The sequence below is a fragment of the Chiloscyllium plagiosum genome, unplaced genomic scaffold (genome assembly GCF_037043375.1).
Source record: "Chiloscyllium plagiosum isolate Xiang-an unplaced genomic scaffold, Cpla_swu_hap1 HiC_scaffold_13, whole genome shotgun sequence".
Classification (NCBI taxonomy): Eukaryota; Metazoa; Chordata; class Chondrichthyes; order Orectolobiformes; family Hemiscylliidae; genus Chiloscyllium; species Chiloscyllium plagiosum.
Genome location: NW_028270151.1, coordinates 79,986,086 through 80,008,140, shown reverse-complemented (window position 1 = coordinate 80,008,140; position 22,055 = coordinate 79,986,086). Strand labels below are relative to the sequence as shown.

General features: G+C 43.4%; 1 protein-coding gene across 1 annotated transcript in view; it reads right to left on the bottom strand.

Moving 5' to 3' along the window:
* Positions 1-22,055, bottom strand: part of crocc2 (ciliary rootlet coiled-coil, rootletin family member 2) — a 300,372-nt gene that overhangs the window by 147,582 nt on the left and 130,735 nt on the right. Inside the window, exons 14-18 of the mRNA XM_043702904.2 lie at positions 18,488-18,670; positions 15,871-16,015; positions 14,893-15,039; positions 6,246-6,476; positions 3,947-4,140 (exon numbers count right to left, since the gene is read on the bottom strand). Coding sequence (XP_043558839.2) covers positions 3,947-4,140; positions 6,246-6,476; positions 14,893-15,039; positions 15,871-16,015; positions 18,488-18,670 — 900 coding nt within the window. The remainder of the gene's footprint in view (positions 1-3,946; positions 4,141-6,245; positions 6,477-14,892; positions 15,040-15,870; positions 16,016-18,487; positions 18,671-22,055) is intronic.

The following is a 22,055-nucleotide window of genomic DNA, read 5'->3' as shown; positions in this document are numbered from 1 at the left end:
TGTTAATTGTTTTGTAAACTGTATTATTTAATAAAATAAACAGGAAAAAACAGGAGTGTCAGACATCCTGACACAGTCAGTGTGTACTATTAACTTGGTACAATCAGGAAAGCCCTGGCTGGCTGACTTAACCAGGAGATTGTGTCCATGGGTCTGGCAGACCTCGCTGTGAGCTGAGAGGCTCATAGGTTGTCCCAAAAGCTGTCACCCTGAGAGCCAGAGGGTGGCTAGGCCATCCTGTGAACCTGAGGATAGGCCACCCGAAGCCAGTCCCCCCGAGAGCCGGAAGGTGGGGGTAGGCTGTTCTGCGTGCTGTCGTCCCAAGAAGGGGTAATCGGGACGGGCTGAACTAGCGGTGGTTGGAAGGTGTGTTAGAGCGGCCGAGAGCAGAAGTTGCATAGGGGTAGGCTGAGATCCGGAAGGTTTGTAGGCTGCCCTGCATGGTGTCATCCCAGGGCAGCCTACACGGGCTGTCCTAGAGGTGGCCGGGAGGTGTGTCAGGGCAGTCCTCAGGCCGGAAGGGCAATTCGGGAAGCTGGAAGGTAGATAGGCCATCCTGACCGATGTTTTCAGGGGTGGGGGGGTGCGGTTGGGAAGCAGGACGGGCTGCCCTAGAGGTGGCCGTAAGGTGAGAAGGGCAGACCGAGAGCCTGAAGGGCCATGGGGCAGACCGAGAGACTGAAGGGGCATGGGGCAGACCGAGAGCCGGAAGGGGCATGGGGCAGACCGAGAGACTGAAGGGGCATGGGGCAGACCGAGAGCCGGAAGGGGCATGGGGCAGACCGAGAGCCTGAAGGTGCATGGGGCAGACCGAGAGCCGGAAAGCGTGTACGGGCAGGCTGGCTTAGAGTGGGCGGAAGGTGGGAGTGACTGATGGATTGCTGGGGGTTGGTCTGTCCTTAATTGGACTGTTGTTATATGTACTTGTTACCGCTTTGTGACAGCTGAAAGTGGGATTTGAGATTTATCCTCTTTTCCCTGAAAACTGGTTGAACATTAGGGTTTGGGGCCTGGCCTTGCCGCTCCTCCGTATACAGCTGTTAATGTTAATTGTTTTGTAAACTGTATTGTTTAATAAAAGTTTTAAAAAGTTTCAGACATCCTGAGACTCTGAGAGCTGGATCAGTATCGAGGACTCTCCATTCATGTCAGGGAACTGACTCTGAGCTGGCTACCTACATCCAGTGTGTTACTGCTGCTGTTGGTTTCTGCATTTTGGGGAACCTGTTTCCTGAACTGGCTGAATTATATAGCCAGTTTGTTAACTGGTATTCCATTTTTATATTGTGTTTACTTTCCCCTTCCCTATACAACGGTAGTACTTATTTTTTCCCCAGCGCCCATGTTGTGTGTGTGTGCCGGTGTAGGACACAGTGAAGAACAACAAGCACGTAAATATTTATCTATATTCCACCACCAGGAAGAAAGGAAGCAGCAGAGTGGCCAGTGACCAGCAATGCCCTTCTTGACAACTGGCAATGCTGAGTGTTCAAAAAATTGAACGGGGCATTCCTTTTTATTGAGGATTGAGTAGATTAGGCAGTTTTAAAAAAAATCACTGGTGTTTCAGTTGTAACTCAGTTCTCATTAGGGAACTGTTGTCTGACTGGCTGGTTACAGTGTTACTCTTTTCTTTTACTTTGAGAAAAAGGACAATGCTGATTTTGTGGCAGGGCTTAGCCCTTGCACTTTGGTTTTCTTTTTCTTTTGAATGTGTTTTCACTTCTTTTAGTGTTTGGACTGAACCCCTGTGAGAAAATGCACCTTTCCAGATGAGCTGTTTCTGTGGGTAGGCCTGGCCCTTTGTGGGTGGACTAGGCCTCTGTAAAGACTGAACACCTCTGTATGTGTGTGTGCTGCGGGATGTGCGTTTGCTGCTTTCGAGCGTGGACTCTGCCTTGACACTAGAAACTGTATTGTGAGGGTTTTGTGTATTGTGAGGATTTTGTCAATTCTTTTAGATTTAGATTTAGATTACTTAGATTACTTACAGTGTGGAAACAGGCCCTTCGGCCCAACAAGTCCACACCGCCCCACCGAAGCGCAACCCACCCATACCCCTACATTTACCCCTTACCTAACACTACGGACAATTTAGCATGGCCAATTCACCTGACCTGCACATCTTTTTGGACTGTGGGAGGAAACTGGAGCACCCGGAGGAAACCCACGCAGACACGGGGAGAACGTGCAAACTCCACACAGTCAGTTGCCTGAGGCGGGAATCGAACCCGGGTCTCGAGCGCTGTGAGGCAGCAGTGCTAACCACTGTGCCACCGTGCCGCCCACCAAGGGCTGTGGGTTTTGTAATTGTGTTTTGAGTGCGGGTCAGAATGGGCTAGACAGTACGTGGGGTGGCCGGGAGCTGGAGGGTCAATGACCAGGCTGGAGGGTCAATGACCAGGCTGGTGGGAGGCTGGTCTGTTAAGTATGCAAGGTGGCTGGGGGCTAGGCAGCCGGCAGTGTGCCTGTAGGAAAGCTGGTCAGGGGAGGGGCAGCCAGTAATGCGGGGCTGGCTGGGGATTGGAGGGTTGATGACTGGGCTGGAGGGAAGTGGATGGGAGGAGCCTGTCAGTACACAGAATGGGCGAGACCAGGCAACTGATAGCATCCTTGCAGGAAAGCCGGTATAGGGCAGGCCAATCAGTACGCGGAGGTTGAGCCAGGCAGCCAACAGCAGACCGTGGGAAGACTGAGCGGGGGGAGGACCGGTCAGTACATGGGGAGGCTGAGCCAGGCGGCTGACAGCAGCAGTAGAAAGGCCGACTGGGAGGGGCCAGTCAGTACGCAGGGAGGCTCAGAGCCGGACAGCCGATGGCCAGTCCGTAGGAACACTGGCCAGGGGAAAGGGTCAGTCAGTACGCGGGGTGGCCGGGTGGTAGAAGGCCAACAGTCCGACTGTAGAAAAACAGGTTGGGGGTGGTTTGGTCAGTAAGCGGGGTGACCGGGAGCCCGTGACGGATGCCTGTCTGGAGGAAAGCGAACTGGGGAGGGTCAGTAAGTACACAGGGCAGCCTGAGACCGGAAGGCCACCGACTGTCCTGCAGGAAAGCTAGCCAAGGACTGTCTGATCAGTATGTAGTGTGGACTGGTGTCAGGTGTCTATTTTATAGCTATATTGGGTCTGTGTTCTATGCACTATCTTTCATTTGATTGCAGTGTCTTGTCTGTGTTTGTTACTGTTATCTTTGTGGTGACTGACAGTGGGATTTGGGGTTTGTTCTCATCTCCCTGAAAACTGGTTGAATGGTGGGGTTTGGGGTTTGGCTTTGCCCCTTCCCCTGGGTATTTTTAGTGGTTTTTTTGTGAACTGTTGTTTTTTGTTTATTGCTAACTGTATTTTGTACTGGTCAATAAAATTTTTAAAAACACAGGAGTTTCAGACATCCTGACAATCTGAGAGCTGCTCTGAGGGAGCTGGATCAGAGTCAAGGCCACGCCACCCTTTTATTGACCATCAGATCTGACAGTGCATTCCTTCCCTTTGGACGTGTATTGCTGTTAGAAATTCTCCTGAACGTAATGTAGGAACATTGACCCCTTATTGCCTCTGACACTATCCCAGTATATTTGGATAACTAATGTCTCCCATTATAACTACTCTATAATGTTGGCATGTCCCTAATTTCCAAGCGGATTTGATGTTCTCCATCCTTCCCACTAATCAGTGGTTCATAGTCTACACCTTGCAAGGTCGTTACGTACTTTGGATTCTTTAGCTCTTGTCAAATTGATTTTGTCTTTGACCCCTCTAAGAGACCCTCTTTCTTCTGAACTGTAAGACTCTCCTTAACCAGTACTGTCAACCCTCCCCTTTCCTTTCTTCTCAAGCTTTTCTGAATTCTTTTTAGTCAGGAAGATTTAATGCCCAGTCTCGACCCTCATGAGCTCGGGGATTCACTGAGTCAAAAGTTTAAATAGAGTCCATACTTCCAGAATTCCCTACCTGAGGCCAGCCATCTCCTCACCCAGGGCCCTGCTCTCTTTCTCAGCAGCCGTGAGCTGCACCACCAGGTTGGCTTTGTCCTTTATCAGTTCCTCCTTCTCTCTGCTGGCTCGGAGTAGCCCTTCGCTCTGAAGTCCTACGTCCCGTTGCATCTGGGTCAGCTGTTCGTTCAGAGCCTGCTTTTGCCTGTTTACCTGCATGGGACAGAGAGACAGTGACAGGAAGAGCCGAAAACATGGGGAAAAAGACCAGTCAGTTTCCGAAGGGAAAAGACCGGATTGTGGTTAGAATGGGATCTGACTCTGGAAACCTAGAGTCCAACCCAACCCAGCTTTTGTTGCAAATTTATGGAATTTTCCATTTTCAGTCAGATGTCCAAATTTTCACGCGTTCTCTTTGCATCCCTGCCAAAGTATTGGAAGGGAGGGCCATCTGAATTTACAATTGCCCTTCAGTCCTGAAAAAGCGTCCTGCCTGAAACATTTACTCTCTTGCTCCGTGGATGCTGCCTGATCTGCTGTGCCTTTTCCGTCACCACGCTTTACCAACTTTGCAAAACCAATAGGCAATCATGAGTTATGGTGGAAGACGTCATGTTCACTCTTTCCCTTTCCACAGATGCTGCCGGATCTGCTTCCAACATTGCCTGTTATGAATTGGGACCTCATCCATTGAATCCTAACACCATGCTCTTACTAGCTTGCATTCCTGTAGCACCTTGAACAGGTGCTGCACAGGAACGGCAAACAAAGGGTTATTGCCAGGACTGCTAACCACCTGATTTGTGGGTTGGTTTCAAATCCAGGAGGGGAGTGGGGTATGATTCAGGATGCCTTGCCTGTTGAAGAGCTTCAATTCTGGGTCAGGTCAGAAGGGAACAATTTAGAGACGCCAGAGGAAAGAAGGTTGGAGACCTCATGGTGAAGGGAAACATTAAGTCCCAATAATAGATGAGGCACTCAGAGGCATGTGGCAGGGTATGTGAGGGTCAGTGCAGTGGACGGTGGGGGAGGGGGGGGTGGCACCGGTGATGCAATATTGTTGGGGATGTGAGTTGATGTGGCCATTTGTGATGACTTCTTTGAAAGGTACCTGGAGGTAATTTATTTACCTTCTGGCACTAAGGAAACATGGCTGACCGCTGTTAAAATCAATACCCAAACATCAATGAGGCCCTCAGCCTCAGCTAAAACCAAAATTGACCAGTTTGGAGTGGATAGAGAAAAAGGTTTCTCAGACTCAGCTTCCTGACTCAATCAAAAGCCATTTGTTTTGGTCAAAGTTGTCTCTACTAGGACCAGTGAGCAAACGCTTGGTCAAAGAGAGAGTTTTTTTTAAGGCACGTCTTAAAAGGAAGGGACAGAGACCGAGAGAAAGACAGAATTCAGAGACCGAGGGTTTTTTTGGAGGGAATTCTAGAGTTAAGGATGAAACAGTCAAAGGCACTTTTACCAATAGTGGTTTTAATTCAAACCTGGGGCCCTCAAGTGGAGGAACACAAAGAGTTTGAAAGTTTGTGGAACTGGAGGAAGTTGAAGGTAAGGAGGGTTGAGAGCATGGAGGGCTTTGAAAGCTGTCTCCAGTCCAGCAATGGCTCAGTGTAGGGCAAAAATCACAGGAGAGAGGAATATGGTGGACCTGGTACAGGTTAGGATACAGCTGGGACACTTTGGATGAACTGACATGTGTACAAAGTAGACAGTGGGAAGCCTGACAGGACCACATGGGAAAAGTTAAGTCTAGGGATAACAAAAACATGGATGCAGTTTTCAGTGTCAGATCTCCAGCTTGTACGATTACCACCACTGAATTGTTACAGGTCAATCTGACTTGCTACAGCTCTCAACCCCAGTTTCGTCCTTTGAGTCAATCCTCGAGACTTACTCTTTGGTCCTAAATGGAACATAGAATATAGAACAGTACAGCACAGTACAGGCCCTTCGGCCCTCCATGCTGTGCCAATCGTTTATCCTACTTTAAGTTCAGACTAACCTACATATCCTTCATTGTACTATCTTCCATGTGCCTTCCAAGAGTTGCTTAAAAAACCCTAATATATCCTCTTTGACCTGGTGTCTCTTTTTGTGGCTCAGGATAATAATTTGTTGAATAACACTCCTATGAAGCATACTTGATAAGTGCATGACATTAAAGGTTCCAAATGCTTTGCTATAAATCAGTCCTTATATAGCACTGTTTTCCTTAACATCTCTACCGCTGCTGCCTAACCCCCAAAAAAATGTAACAGGAGTTGCTGCATTGGTAGTTTACCATACTACATCGCTTGTGCTTTCCATACCTGCCCAAGCTGCTCCTGAAGCTGATCTCTCTCTTGTCGGACAATCACCATCTCACATTGTAGCTGTTCGCGGCTCTGCTCCACAATCTGCAGAGACTGATCCAGGCCGTGTTTCTCTGTGTCCAGCTCCATCTTCTCCTGCTTCACACGGACCAACACATCCTGGATGTTAGCCTTTGCCTTTTCAATCTCTTTCTTCTGACCCTGCAGGGCTGATCTGTCACTTTCCATCTAACAGGAAATGGAAATATCAAGTTGTCATTACCTCCAAATTTTGGCCTAATTTGAATTCCAAACTGGCAACCTAAAATGTTGGAAGGATCAGTTGGAAGCCTGTTCAAAGGTTGTGGATTAAGGTAGATGAACTGACAGCACAAATCAGGATAAATAAATACAATCCTCATAGCTATTACAAAAACAAGGTGACAAGGGGATCAAAGCTGAGAATTTAACATGCAGGGAATTTTGATCTTTCAGAGAGACAGGAGGGATGGAAAAGCTGGTGGGATAGCACTGTTAGTAAGAGATAAAATGAAGGCAGTTATGAAAGATGATTTAGGCTGCAATGGGGTTATGTAGAGAGATGATAAAGTCTATTTGGCATAGATAAGAAAACAGCAAGGGTTAAGAGACATCGTTGGAGTAGTGTGCAGACCCCCAAGCAGTAGCCACTATGTGGGAAAGGCTGTAACATCAATAAACAGCATGAGCACATAAAAAGTGTAGAGCAATATTTATGGGTGAGTTTAATCATCATATTGTTTGGGTTATTCAAATTGGAAAGGGTAGCTATGACAACCAATTCATAGAGTGCCTTCAGGATAGTTTCCTAGAGCAATAGGTCATGGAGCTAACTACATTATTAATTTACCCTGATTTGCGCTGTCAGCTCATAACAGGTTATCTTGGATCTGGTATGGATAAAGAGGTGGATTTATAAATGACCTCAGTTTATGAGCTGAGTAGGGATCAGAAATTGATAAATTTAATTTTCAGTTTGAGTGTGAGAAGCTTGGGTTGGAAACAACTGTGTTTAACATAAATAAAAGAACTTACAATGAAATGAGGATAGAGTTATCAGGAGGCATTCCCCGACTCTCAATAAAAATACATCGCAGTAAGGAGAAAAAATACTAAGAGTGATAAATCAACCAAGGAATTTAAGGAGAGTATTAGTTGAAAGAAAAGGCATATAAAGGAGGCAAAGTCAGTGACAGCTCAAAAACTGAAACAAATCCAGAATTCAGCAAAAGAGAACCAAAAATAAGGTAAAGACAGAGAAAATAAATTGAGGGCAAACAAGTGAAGAATACTAAGACTGACAATAGAGCTTCTTTAAATAGATAACAGTTATGAGAAAGGTCAAAGTGAACACAAGCCCCTTAGCAGATGAAACTAGGGAGATGGTAATCGGAACAAGAAAATGGCAGGGGAGAAAAACAAATATTTTGTATCAGTCTTCAAGATACTTTGAACATCCTATTAATACTAAAGAATATGGGGGAGGCATCATCATCACTAGGGGAGTAGTATTTGACAAACTAATAAGGCTAAAGGTAAGTAAGACTCCTGGCCCTGATGACAAGATCAGAAAAGAGGTTGCCACAGAGATATAGTGGATGCATTGGTTGTAATTTTTCCACAGATTCTTGGATTCTGCAGAAGTACAGAGGATTGGAAAACTGTCAATGTGACACCCCTATCCAAAAAGGCAAGGAGGCAAAAAGTGGTAGTTATAAGCTGTTTAATCTGCCATTATTGTTGGAAATATTGAAATTTACTATTAAGGAAGTAATAGCAGAACATTTGGAAAATCATAATCTAATCAAGCAGAGTCAGCATGGTTTCATGGAAGGGAAATTATGTCTGATTAATTTAGTGAAGATTTTTTGAGGAAGTCTCAACTAGAGTGGATAGAGGGGAACCAAGAGATGTGTCACATTTGGACTGCCAGAAGGCATTCAGCAAGGTACTGCACAAAAAGTTATGCCATTAGATAAGGGTCCACATTATTGGAGGAAGTGTATCAGCAATGATAGAGAATTGACCAATGGGCAGCAAGTGGAGATAAGGGATTCTTCTATTTCAGATTTGTGATCTGACCAGAGGGATTCCACAGGGATCAATGGTGGGAACACAATTGTTTACAATATGTAATAATAACTTAGAGGAAGGCAGTGAAAGTACTCTGGCCAAATTTGCAAACAACACAAAAGTAATTGGAAAGGCAGATTGCAGGCAGGATGCAAGCAGCTTACACAGATATATTGATAGGTTAAGTAAGTGGTCAAAAAGTTGGTAAATGGAGCCTAATGTGAGAAAATGTGAAGTTGTTCATTCTGGAAGAGAATAACAAAAGAACAGGATATTATATAAATGGAGAAAAACTGAAGAAAGCTGCTATACAAAGGTACTTGTGCACAGTAAACCGAAAAGCTAGCACTCAGGAGCAGAAGGTCAGGAAGGCTAATGGAATGTTGGCCTTTACTTCAAGGGGGTTGGAGTATAAGAATTGGGAAGTCTTACTGTAACTGAACAAGGTGCTGGTGTGCTGTGAGCAGTTTTGGTCCCTTATTTAAGAAAATATATAATTTCATTGGAGGTAGTTCAGCGAATATTAGGACTTATTAAGAGTTTAGAAGAATGAAAAAATGATCTCATTTAAACATTTAAGAATCTCAACTGGCTTGACGGGATAAATGCTGAGAGGAGACTGACTCTATGCCGGCTGGGCCATAGTCAGTGTGTTACTGTTAACCTGGGACAATCAGGAAAACCCTGGAAAGAAAAAGATATAACTAGGAGATAGAAAAAGAAAGTAAATAAATGCTGAGAGGATGTTCTCCCTCCTGGGAAAGCCTGAGTAGGGCAATCATGTGTTAAGGGGAAAGGGCAGGAAAGTGGGTTTGAGGAGCGTCACGCCAGCCATGAACCTTTTGAATGGTGGAGCAAGCTCTAGGGGCCAAGGGCCCATTGTTTTTCATATTTTTTATGGCCTTAAGCCACTGCATTGGAATTGAGCCCAATGCATTTCTTGCCTTTACATTGTGATCTACAAGTTATGGCATCATGGAATGCATAACCCTCGTGTGACTCTGTACAGCCAGAAGTCATCAAAGGGTGGACAGGAAAACTCTGTCAAGATCTTCTGGGATTGAACCAGTTAACGCACCTGGAAAAATACCAAACTTTTGGGTCAATCGACCTTTGACTGGTTCGCACACTGAAATCAGAACTATTGGAAATTGAAGCAGTTTCCATCAAACATTGTTCCCTTATATAGTTCAAATCATTTAACCATAAAAACAAAATCAAGTCAAGTTAGGATAGACACATAGTTAAGGTCACAACAAAGAACTGGAGTGGAGGTTAGCAAAACTGGTTTATCCAGAGAGTGGTCAGCATGTGAAATTCTCATCCAGAAACTGTCACTGAGGTAGAATTTATAAATTATCTAAAGGGAATAATAGAAATCTATGTAAAAGAAATACATTGGCAAAGCGTGTCTTTTCTCAGTAATACTCTAATGTTATTCAAAGTCTTTCCAATTTGTACACATCAGGATAATACACGAGACAAGCCTTGTTCAAGTTAACACTAGGCAAGTTGATTCTGATTAGTCAAGGAAATGCCCTGAGAAATTGACCAGCAAATAGCAGTCATCTATTTTAGTTGTACTGAAATCAGGGCTCAGTGTGTGTGTACATGTTCTTCATGTCTGCAAAGAACAGGGCTCCCGTACTCAAATATATAGTTTCTGTGACAATAAATCCCCAGTAAAAACAAGAATTTGTATTCATAGCCTTGCTTCAAAGATTATATAAGCACTTAGAGCTGTCAATCTAAGTGAACTGACAGGCACCCTGCAGTGTAATCAGTCTTGCAGCACACACTCTCAGGCTCATGTCAACAGACAAAAGTGAAATCATAAGCGTTTTTTTTGAAAATTTGCATACATTTTAAACAATGCCAACTGATTTAAATGCCTTTACAGCTTAAACCGCTCTGATGAATTAATCCACATTTTATACAATCTAACGAGACTTTTAACAATCTCCCAAAATTCTTTGACTCATCCCAAAAGGCAGCTCACCTCTTCAAACAGGTCATCTATCATTCCAAAGAACTTTTGTTAAATTTAGATATTTAGAAGTGTAAAGACCGCAAGTTGTTCTTTGAACATCTCACCAATGAGAGTTGGATCTGACTGAAGGCTACTTGAACGAATGGCCTAATTCTGCTCCCACATCTTTACGGCCTTATAGGCTACAGGGAGAAGGCAAGTGAATAGGGATGAGGAAGATATCAACCACAATTGATTGATGGAGCACACTCAATGGGCTGAATGGCGAATTCTGCTCTTGCATCTTAAGGTGTTATGCCCCACTGTACCTTTTTCCTGTGCAGTTGACTCCATGAACCATGAATATACAGAGCACCCAGTTCCAACCTGGTGAAAATCATTGGTGGATCAGGAAGGCACCTTTCTGATTCAGGCCTCCTGTACCATTTTGGATAAGCGAGAGATCCTCTCCACTATTGCAAAAATTGCGGCTAGAATTTCAGTCTGCGTCTAGTTACAGGAGCAAAAGGAAATCACCCGTTCATAGACACACAAAAACATAATTGCTATACGATGAATACAGAGGAATTCTGGTGGCTCAGTGGCAGTTTCGCTGCCTCTGAGCCAGGAGACCTGCTCTAGAGCTATGTGATAATATCTGTAAACAAGCTGATTTGAGAACATCTAGAATGAATACAGGTGATTAACAATGTAGAATATCTTCACCTGGAAGGTCATAGATACGAAATAAACTTGCAAGAAGGTGAGAAATACAAATTTGACAAGTAAGAATATTAAGAGACTTGTCAAACAATTGAGTTATATGTTATAACACTATCTGCAACCCACTCTCTTTGAGTGAGAATGTGAGATTAAAGGAACTTCAACATTAAAGATGGAAAGTCAGGATTAAAATGCTGTTGTGCTGACAAAATGGCCTAGTAAACTCAATAGGCTGAGTGGTCTTCTCCTGTTCTTTGCACTCCTGCAAATGAATGGTGCCAATTTAGTACCAAATATTTGAGGCAGCAGCATTGGCCTAAGTGCTGAGGCCACCTTGTAGGGCAGCACTATCCAATCAAAAGCAATTTTCAATGAAGGTATGTAATTTCAGTGTCAAGAGAAAGGCTAATACACAAAGGCTATGATATAGTTCAAGTATGATTGTTGTAGGTTTTAAGTTTAAAAAATTCATTTGATGGGATGTGGGCATTGTTGGTTGGCCAGCATTTATTGCCCGTCCCTAGTTGCCCTTGAGAAGATGATGGTGAGTTGCCTTCTTGAACCGCTGCAGTCCACCTCCTATGAGTTGACCCAAAATGCCATTAGGGAGGCCAGCAACAGTGAAGCAACGGCAATACATTTCCAAGTCAGGATGGTGAGTGATTTGGAGGGGAACTTGAAGGTGGTGGTGTTTCTATATATCTGCTACCCTTGTCTTTTTAGATCTAAGTGGTCATGTGTTTGGAAAGTGCTGTCTGAGGATCTTTGGTGAATTTCTGCAGTGTATCTTGCATCCACTGCTGCTACTGAGCGGCACTGGTGGATGCTTGTGGATGTAGTGCCAATCAAGCATGCTGCTGCTTTGTCCTGGATGGGATAAATGGATGGGATATTGCATGGGAGTTATACAGGAAACAACGTTCTCTAATCCAATTCACTAATCTTGTTTGGTGATAAATTTGAATAAGATTAACTGGCTGTTACAATGGCATCCAATCTGGGTAGAAAAATGAAAAAAACAAACAAATATCAACAAAATACTACTTTCTTCCAAAAGTAGATGTAAACAGTTAGCTAGCACATGAACTTCAAACAAAAACATCAAGTGTGATCTTTGCCCAAAATGATTGCCAGCCAAGCATGAAGTTCAATGACCCTGGTTGCTGTGTTAATAACATAGTGAGTGATGTTCTTAATGTAAAATATTTAGGGTCACAATAACCTGCATACCTATAGCGATGTGATATTTCTTCAGCACAAGGGTGCGATTGAGTAGGCCTTTCGTCTCGAAAGTGGAGAAGTCATCTCCTTTATACGTAAGACTCTGGAACAGCTTGAAAAGGTGTGTGCTGGGACAATGTTTCTCCAGGTCAGGGAGATAAAAACCAGGGCTTGCAGTCTCAGATTAAAAAGATGGCTATTTAGAACTGAATGGAGGTGAAATTTCTTGATCACTCAAAGAGCTGTGAATCTTTGGAATCACTGCCATAGAGAGAACTGTGAACGTTCAGTTGGTAAGTCTGTTCAATACAGAGTATGATAAATGAAAGGATGTTAAGGACATCAAGTGCTACAATGATAATGCTGGACTGCGAAGTTCAGACTTATACCAGCCAGGAACTGATTGAACTGTGGAGCAGACACCAAGAAACCATCAAGATTGAAACATCAAGGCTCACTATTGCCAGAATTATTTTTAAAAAGTTAGAGAATTCATAAAAATACACAGCATTCCCTATTTTCTGTACTTTAGACCTAGGTTATCAGAGAGCACAGACCAGGTTTCTGAACAATGATTACTATTTATTACAAATAAACAGATTCTAGTGACATGCAAATAATTGTGAAGCATCAACATAACTATAAGCTAAAACTCTAACCTTTTCATAAAACTCACTTCCCACACACATACAGATAGACACCAAAAAAAGTGCTATGGGCTGAGGAAAATACTCAGAAGACTGCTCAATAATCCCTGATTTAGGACACAGAAACATCCAGTCCTTTCAAAACAGGAACAGCTAGTGGTGATGGGGAAACCAAAGAGCTGTCACAAGTAGAATTAAGACTTTTTGGACCTGCAGAGACCCACCTCACAATAGAGGACAGCATATTGTCATGGTGAATAAGAGTGATTGTCCTGAGCAAAGGTGCCATCAAATACTAACTGAACTCTACTAGTGCCATCCAGGCCTCTTCAAAATGAAGATGTTGGTGAGAAGTTATGTCTGGTAGGCCAGGCTTGGATGTAGACATAGCCGCGTTGGAGGGGCAGTGCCCAGAGTGACAACAAGGGCAAAAATTAGCACCTGCAGCTCCCGCAGATTCATGGGAATGGCCGGGTAAACCCTGGACTCGGTTGCATGTTGACTATGCAGGTCCTTTCATGGCTTCAACATTCTCAGTCACTGTAGATGCCCACTCAAAGTGGTTGGATGTGCAGAGAGTTACTTTGTCAAACACGGGGTCGACAATAGAAAAACTGAGAGTATCTTTTTCAACAAAACCGATTCCTGGAAGTGCTAGTCATAGATAATGGACCATTGTTTACCAGCAAGGAATTTGGTTATTTCTTAAAGTTGAATAGGTTTTGACATACAAGGACAGCTCCATACCTCATCCAATGGCCTTGCAGGAAGAGCAGTCCAAAGTTCAAAGGCTGGCTTGAAGAAACAGCCTACAGCCTCGCTGGATAGCAAGCTGTCATGGTTCTTACTTGATTACAGGACCACCCCACATGCAACTTCAGGGAAAGCACTGTCAGAATTGCTAGTTGGAAGAAGACTCCAGCACCAGGTTAATTCTGATCTTCCGGGTACCTTGGGGAGTAGGGGGTGGAGGTGGGGTTGGGAATGGGGTGCGGGTGGGGAAAGCTGGAGGATGGTATCAGGAATGCCAATACTAAACACAAGACTCTGCCAAGCAACAGACCCAGGTTGATAGGGGGGACAAAGTTTGGTGTAAGAATCACAGAAATGGCCCCGCATGGGTAATAGGCATGGTTGACGCGAGGTCAGGACCAGTGATGTATAAGGTTCGGGTAGGTGTGACCATTCTGAACAAGCATGTGGACCATAAGGAAGCAGCAAGTTCACAAAAGCTACGGGAGCAAAGCTTGCCCTGCCTCTTGGAACAGTTGGAAATCCCACTGGAACCTGTGGATTCATCCTCTCTCCGTTAGGCATTGTTGAGTGCTCTGAATCCACAATAGAAGTAGGCACCTTGATGCCTTTGCCGCCAGGAGAGGAGAGCGAAAGTTTACCGAGTCTCTCCAGGAGTAAACGATCAGAACCTTGCATTACGTGCCATCCATATCGGACATTGAGTCGGAGGCAATTACTCAGATGGATGAGGAATGTAGTGATTGTAACTAGGTCAGCTAAGTGAACCTCATAGAATGTGAGTTCCTTGACTGGGGCTGTTAATCTGGTCCAATCAGAGAGACTTGAATAACATATTAAAAAAAGGCAATGTCAGAGAAGCTGACACTCTGGTCCCTGACTCTGAATGAGGCAGTACTAAAGTGAAGGACTATTCATGAGTAAATAAAGGGAGACTTGGTGATGGAATACTGACCTCTGTGGAGTTATTTCAATTGTGATATTGAGGCCACTTGCAGCTTTCAATGATCTCCTAATAATGATAATACTGGTATCATCTCCTCAGGTACATCAACTAAGATTAGGAATCGAACCCAATGCATTTCTGGCTTTCATATTGTGATCTATATGCTACAGTTTGCTGTTTGGCATCATGTAATGTATAACCCTCATCAGTCTCATGTACAGCAAGAGGGAGTGTGTATGGAAAAGTGACCCCCCACTCTGTGATGATCCTCCGAGATTGTCTCAGTTAACTCACCCGCAGGAGGATACGGTTCAATTCAACCTTATCCTGAGCTAATCCTTCATTTAATGTGCTCATCTTAGCAAGAGTGTCTCGCAGAGCATCTTCTTCGGTCTTCAGCTTGCTTAATGACAACTCTAAGTCTGCGTTAGTCAGCTCAGCCTGAATGATGAAAGGAGGAGTGTCAATCAGAAAAATAGCATTAATGGGAGGGAGAAAAAAACAAACAAATTGCAGAAAAAGCGATGGAGATTAAATAAAACCATCCGTGGCCATAGAAGACAGAAAGAGAATTCAATGTCTTTATGAAACCCATTACATGCATTCAAAGAAAAACAATCTTTAGAAATAATTTTTCTTAAAGATACAGCTGTTACTAGAAAGAATGCATATGGATTCTATTAATCGAATGATCCAACATTAGACTGCATCAACAAAGGAATACAAGCACATGTAAGCTTGCTTTAATACTAGTGGGCCCATACCAAGTAAAACAAACACAATGTCTCGCTAAATTGAAAAATAATTTTAAACAGGAGTTAATCCAATGAATTTAAAACTTTAGAACCCAAAGCAATAATACGAATGTCCTGAAGTAAAAATAAATTTGAATGCAGCACTCATAACTCATGCAGACCAGAGACTGCAAGAATTAAGTTAATAATGAAAAAGTACTGTATAGTCAACATGGACTTTCAAAGTCTCAGATGCCAGAACTTATAATTAGTTGCTGTTACCATTGTTTTCCTTGGCTCCCAGAGGTCATTCTCACTTTCTATCACAGTGGTTTAAATCCAGATGATTGCAATATTGTGTCATAGAATCTATTGTCAGGTGGTCTTGCATTTGTGCAAGCGTTCGATTTGAATCTCTGAAAAGTGCTCCCTCTTACTTTACACCCCTTAAATGTTGGGTTCTCACACTTTATACTGCACAAACATCCCCTTGAAACTCATGATCAGCTGTGGGCTTCTTGCACTCTGTGCCACGTACCTTGCTGAGAGCCTCAGCCAGGTCGACCTTCTCATTCTGTAAGACTTCCTTCTCCAGTGTAGCTTTGTTCAAGGCTTCTTTAACAATGACCAACTCTTTTCTCAAAGATGAGTTCTTGCTTTCCATTAGCTCCAATGCCTTCTGCCTGCAAGAATTAGCACATTTAATGATATCCAGAAGACATTAAAGAATGTCATTAGAGAAGCATCTTAACATCCCATAAAATGACTGCTGTCAAGTCATCCTGGTTGTATTTGAAATACTTAATGAATTTATTGAATCCAAAATCCAAATGACTTAATTCGACTGTTATTTCTTACAGATAGATAAAATCACAGCTCACTGGGTTAGTGTGCCCATTGTCTTTCCTCATTCTTCCTGCCAACACATATAACTTTTCTTCACTAAATTTAATCTGCCATGTCTCTGTTTGTCAATCAATCACTCTGGAACTGGTCTCCTGAAATCTGTTGCAAAGCATCCACATTGTTTACTACTTTGCAAAATTTCCTATCAATAGCAAACTTTGAAATCATGCTTTCCAAGCCAGCCCAGGCTGTCATAATGTGAATAATGTCAGGAACAGTGGTGATTCTAATAACAGTCTCTGTGACCCCTTGAAAGCACCAAAGGAAATAAATAACCATTGGATCATCTGCCACAGTTGCTTTAATCAAAAATGTAGTGCTTTATTGTAGCCTTCTCATAAATACAACAATACATGCAATGCACTTGTCAACCCTGTCCACTGCTTTAAAAGAGCTAGATTACAAATTTCTGCTTACTTTTATTAACCCATTCTCTTCAAAATGGGCATTCATTTAATTCTTGATTATTTTCTGTAAAAATCAGTCACCATCGATATCAGATAGATTTGCCTATAGTTGCCCAATTTTTCTTTCTCTCTCTCTCTCTCTCTCTCCCCCCTCATTCTTTACTCTGAGATGTAACAGTTCCAATTCTCAATGCTGTGGAACCACCCCCCATTTTTTGGAAGATTGTGGCCGGAGCCCACATAATCTTTCGCTTTCTTGCTGCTGTAACACAGGGTGCATGTGTCCAAACTGAGTGATATTTCTACTTCGAGGATTGCTGACATTATGTACCAACTCTTGATCTATTTTCACCCTATCCAATATCTCTACTGCCTCATCTTTTATTAATACTTTCACAGCATCCTCTTCTCTCGATACAAAGTCTTCATTTATTATCTAAATCATGCCATCTGTCTCCACAAGATGATCCTTCTGGTCCATAATCCATTTCCTTTTCTTTGACGACTACTTAATTATTCAACTGTTTGTAAATTATTTTTGGTCCCTCTTATGTTTGTCACTAATCTATTCCCACTTATCCGCTCCAGCCTCCCCACCGACATATCACATTTACCCCCACCCCATCAGCATCCACCTATTGCCTTCCCACCTACCTACCAACCTAGCCCCACTCCCACTCCCATTTATCTCTCATTCCCCTTCCCCCTCCACATTCCTGATGAAGGGTTTATGCCCGCAACGTCAACTCTCCTGCTCCTGGGATGCTGCCTGACCTGCTGTGCTTTTCCAGCGCCAATCTTTTCAGCTCTGATTCTCCAGCATCGGCACCCTCACTTCCTCCTATACCCATGTTCTGTCGTCTAGTCCCTCTTATTTCCTGTTTCAGATATCTTCTGTACTTCCTCAATTCTGCTTGGTTCTCTCTAATGAATCTTACAATTGTTATAAAATTGTTTTGTGTGCCTCATTTTAATCTTTATATATTTAGGTATAATTTCTTTCCCTCTCACCACAAAAACCATTTGCTTCATCAAAGTTTTGATAACAAGCTGTAATATTCTTTTCTAAATCTACTGGATGCTGTATTCAGTGTGACTTTGCTGAATACAGAAGACCCTGATTCTATCGATGGATCCCACAGACTCTCATTCCACAGCCACGGGACGCACACAAGACTGCACAAGAGAGAGAGGGGTCCAGAACAAATCTCTCCATGGACTGGAATCATCCTGCACTTATGAATAACCGTATATCAGCCATAGGTGCAAAGTCTAAAGGAACTCTTCCATTCCCTAATTCCTAGCTTGCGTTTGTTCCCAGAAAGTAAAAAACAACAGAAAGAGCAAATAAGACATACTGGTCTGACTCGTGTCTTTACACCACAAAATGGAGGCTCAGTATATGCCTCAGTGATTAGCGCTACTGCCTCACCATGATGGAGACCTGGGTTCGATCTTAGCTTTGGATGATTGTTTGTGTGGAGTTTGCATGTTTTTCTGCGTCAGCATAGGTTTCCCCTGGGTGCTCCGGTTTCCTCCCAGACTCCAAAGATGTGCAGGTCAGGTGGATTGGCCACGGTAAGTTGCCCTGTACTATGTAGGCTAGGCAGATTAGTTATGGTAAATGCGGGGATGGACGGTTGGGTCTGGGTGGGATACTCTGAGGGTAAGTGCAGACTCAATAGGCCGAGTAGCATCTTTCCACAGTGTGGGGATTCTGTGATTCTATTAATTTCCAAGTATTACTTTTTCTTAAAACACATCTTCCCTCTGGGCTTAAAGTTAAAGGAGCGGAATGGTTAACATCACCATCGATATTAATTTGTTAATGTGTCTGCTTACCCTCTCTCAACTTCTTTCTTGGCTTGTTCTTTGTCTTTGTGTAACTCCTCCTTCTCATCTTCCAGGTGATCTCGCTGGCGTTGCAAGTCAGCGTTCACGGCTTTCGCGTGCTCTACATCCATCTGCAAGTTATCGATTTGTTGGTTCAGAGAATGTACCAACTTCTCCAAGTTACCTTTCTCACTGAAGGGATTGGGGTCAGGAATAGGGGTGGAGGGAGGTGGGGGAGAGATGCAGGATGGAAAAGAACCTTTTGAATGTATCTCATCAACAGCTGGTATGTACATGATTCACAATTGTTAACGGCAAAGAATTGTCACAGTGGTAGCATTGACAAGCAACTACAATGGTACAGATTTGAAATCATTGCAGATATCTGGGGCGAGCTGTGATTGAGTGATATCAGCATTCTTAGAAAGGAAGACTCAGGAGATACAGATTTCTTAAGAGCCAATGATTTTCTTACCTGTAGTTTTACAGGTAGAAAATATCAAGTTGGAACTAGTCAATTTACTGACCTCTAATCTATGTGAGTGCTTAGACTGTAAATTGGATCATTCCACAGTACTCTGACATTTTGAGACAGAAGATTATAGGTTCAATTCCTATTCTGAGAACCAAGCACATAATCTAGACTGATATTTCAGTGTGAAGATTTTCATAGGTATAAGGAGCAGTCACATGTGATTTAACAATGGCAGAGGTGTGAATATTAGGTATTATAATTATTTTTCTCTGTTTGATCTATGTCAGTGTTTTCATTGAAAGTTATGCAAAGATGACCAAAGGAAGTCCAGTGATGGGTTTATGAATTTAAATCCTTTATAAACCGTTCAAGAGCTTGGCTGGATAAAGTTGTAGATGTTGATAAACTTATTTGTCAAAGGGGCAGCACAGCTGAAACTAATCCTCTTTTTATGTGGTTTTTGACCTAAAACATTAACTCTCTCCTCTACAAACACTGTCTGAAGTTGCTGAGCATTTCCAACATTTCCTGTTGACATCTTCCATAGTCATGTAGGCATGCATCAGAACTCTCAGGTTCTATTTAAAAGCAATTAATAGACCTGCTGGTCCAGGGCATGCAATTCTGAGCACAATGTTCCTTTTAACTTCATAACAAGCACAGATTTGCCAATGCGAGATTATACCAATGTTTTCTTAAGGAAACCTGCCTTAAAGTGAGAAATAAGACTCGTGATAAGACGTAAACCCTGGACTGTTTAGTTGTAGTTACTAGTCAGTGGGAGTAGTGTATAAGTGTCTCTGGATCTTTAAAGAATTGCTTTAAAAACAAAAAAAAAACTTTGGATCAAATGTGAGCCAAAACACAACAGTCTTACTAGGTGTTCATCCACCCACTGCCATCTCTACAAAGAGGCTTTGAGTTTCCAACTGGCAGAAATCCACAGAGCAACATTTCTTTCCTGACCAACACACGTGCACTCACATGAATAAACTCTACAGTCTCAAAGCTGTTGGGAAATGTGTTTCTTAATTTTATTTGGATGTACAGAATGGCATTCACTGTTCAAACACATTTCTAATTAACTTGCCGGGCAGCTGCGAGAAAATTGACTCAAATTCAGAGATCATCTTTGGCTGGTAGCCGTGGCTCAGTGGGTAGCACTGAGTCAGAAGGTAGTGTATCCAAGTTCCACTTCAGAGACGTGAGTACAAAAATCTAGGCAGACACAGCACTGCTGTACTGAGAGAGTTCGAGATTGGTTGCGAGGGTTGTCTTTTTTGTCAAAGGGATTTTAAAACCAGGCCACTTCAGATGGATATAAAATATTTCATGTCATTTTAAGAAGAGAGGGGAAGCTATTATCCACTTCCTGTCATCAAATCAAATCAACATGACCCAAACAGATGCATGACCTTACTTTGTGCATTTGGGCACGATGTCACACATATTACCACGGCAACTACACTTTGTAAAAGTATTTCATTGGCCTAGCAGGGCTTGGGATATTCTGAGGTCCTGAGGCCAGTACCATTGTATTTGCCCCATCACAACCAGAGGCAGGGTTGTTTGGGATTGACTGTTCTCTGGCATCCTGCAACTCCTTTGCAGGTTGGTTTAGGTATCAGGTGCCACCCTGGGAAACTGAGAAAAGGGCTCTCATGATGTGGAGATGAGGAATTAAGCAGGAAGATTGTGAACTCGGAGGGCAGCCTGTGTGAGAAGGATTGAATGGATTAAGGGCAAAGCAGTATCGTCACACTGAACTTGCTGGGAACAAAGAATCCTGCACTCTACTTGCGGAATTGCGGTTTATCAGTGACTCATTTCTGCTGGAGGCAAGACTCTGATTCGATTGGTCATTCTTGCCCCCAAATTTACATTTGGTAAGAGGTGTGTAGCTCTGACGTGTTGTCTGACAAATGGCACCAAGTGGCCAGGATTTTACAAGACCTTGTGGAAAAGTTCCACGAGGCTAAGGCAATTGGCTGTCAGTGTGATCCGTTTGCTGGGGGAGCACGTAAAAAGCTTGCTCCAAGATGGTAGGCAGCTAATTTTCACAGAGAAGGCCCCCAATGAGTGATTCTTTTATTTTGCTGCCGATGGCAGCAGATGGTGTGGCAAATCTTCTTATCTTGGTGTGTGGGTGATACCAGATAAATGGAGGTGACCATCCAGGAGTGGCTTGGGGATGCCAGATCCAGAAAAGCTCTGCAAGCAGGCACAGTGGTCTTCTGGATTTCCAACCATCTCACTGGTGGGTTTTCCAAATGAAACTTGACCTAAGGGTTTTTTTTTGTTTGTTTGTTTTACTGGCCTGGCCCAGATCTTGAGATCTCTTGCTCATCTTAGCAGGGGAGGACCTCTCCTGGTGAGAAGGCTAAGACTTCAGTGAGCAAACAGCAAGGAAAGCCTACGCCACCGGGCCGAGATTAGACAGAGTGCCGATCACATTGTTGCCCACTGCCTGCTCCATTTAGGTGGAGGTCTGTCCACATAATGGCGTTGACTGCACCATTGCCAAAATTCTGAAAGCGGGCTTCCTTAGATGGAAACGAGCCTCTCTACTCCATGGGCCAAGCAGCCTCTCCATTTCTAGATCCACAGCTGGGGAAGCTCCACCCCCCCCCCCCCCCCCCCCCCCCTCCACCACACACACCCCACTTCCAGCAGCAGGGTCACGCTGCCAGCCAATTGGCACAGCCTCATGCTGTTTTGTCGGCACCCATTGCCACCCGCCGGCGACTGGTAAAATCCTGGCCACTCTATGCATTTGTAAGAAGGTAGTTCCAAGGTGTAGAACTCCCTCCGAGAGCAAATTCTGGGACAATAATAACTGAGTCTGAAATGTGCATCAGTAATAAACCACAATTTTGTAAGTAAACAGATTCCAGCAGCGAGGCGTTAGCAACCTGTTTCCCACATTTCAGTGAGATAATATCTGTCTTACCATAAATTTGTTCTATCTTTCTCTCTCAGGCTGCTCTCAGTCTTACAGATTTTGCAATTAGCAAGTGCAGGGCTCAGCAGCCACTGAAATCGGTATGTGTGACCCTCAAACTTCAGGTAAATAAGTACACTACTTGATTATAAATAGTGATG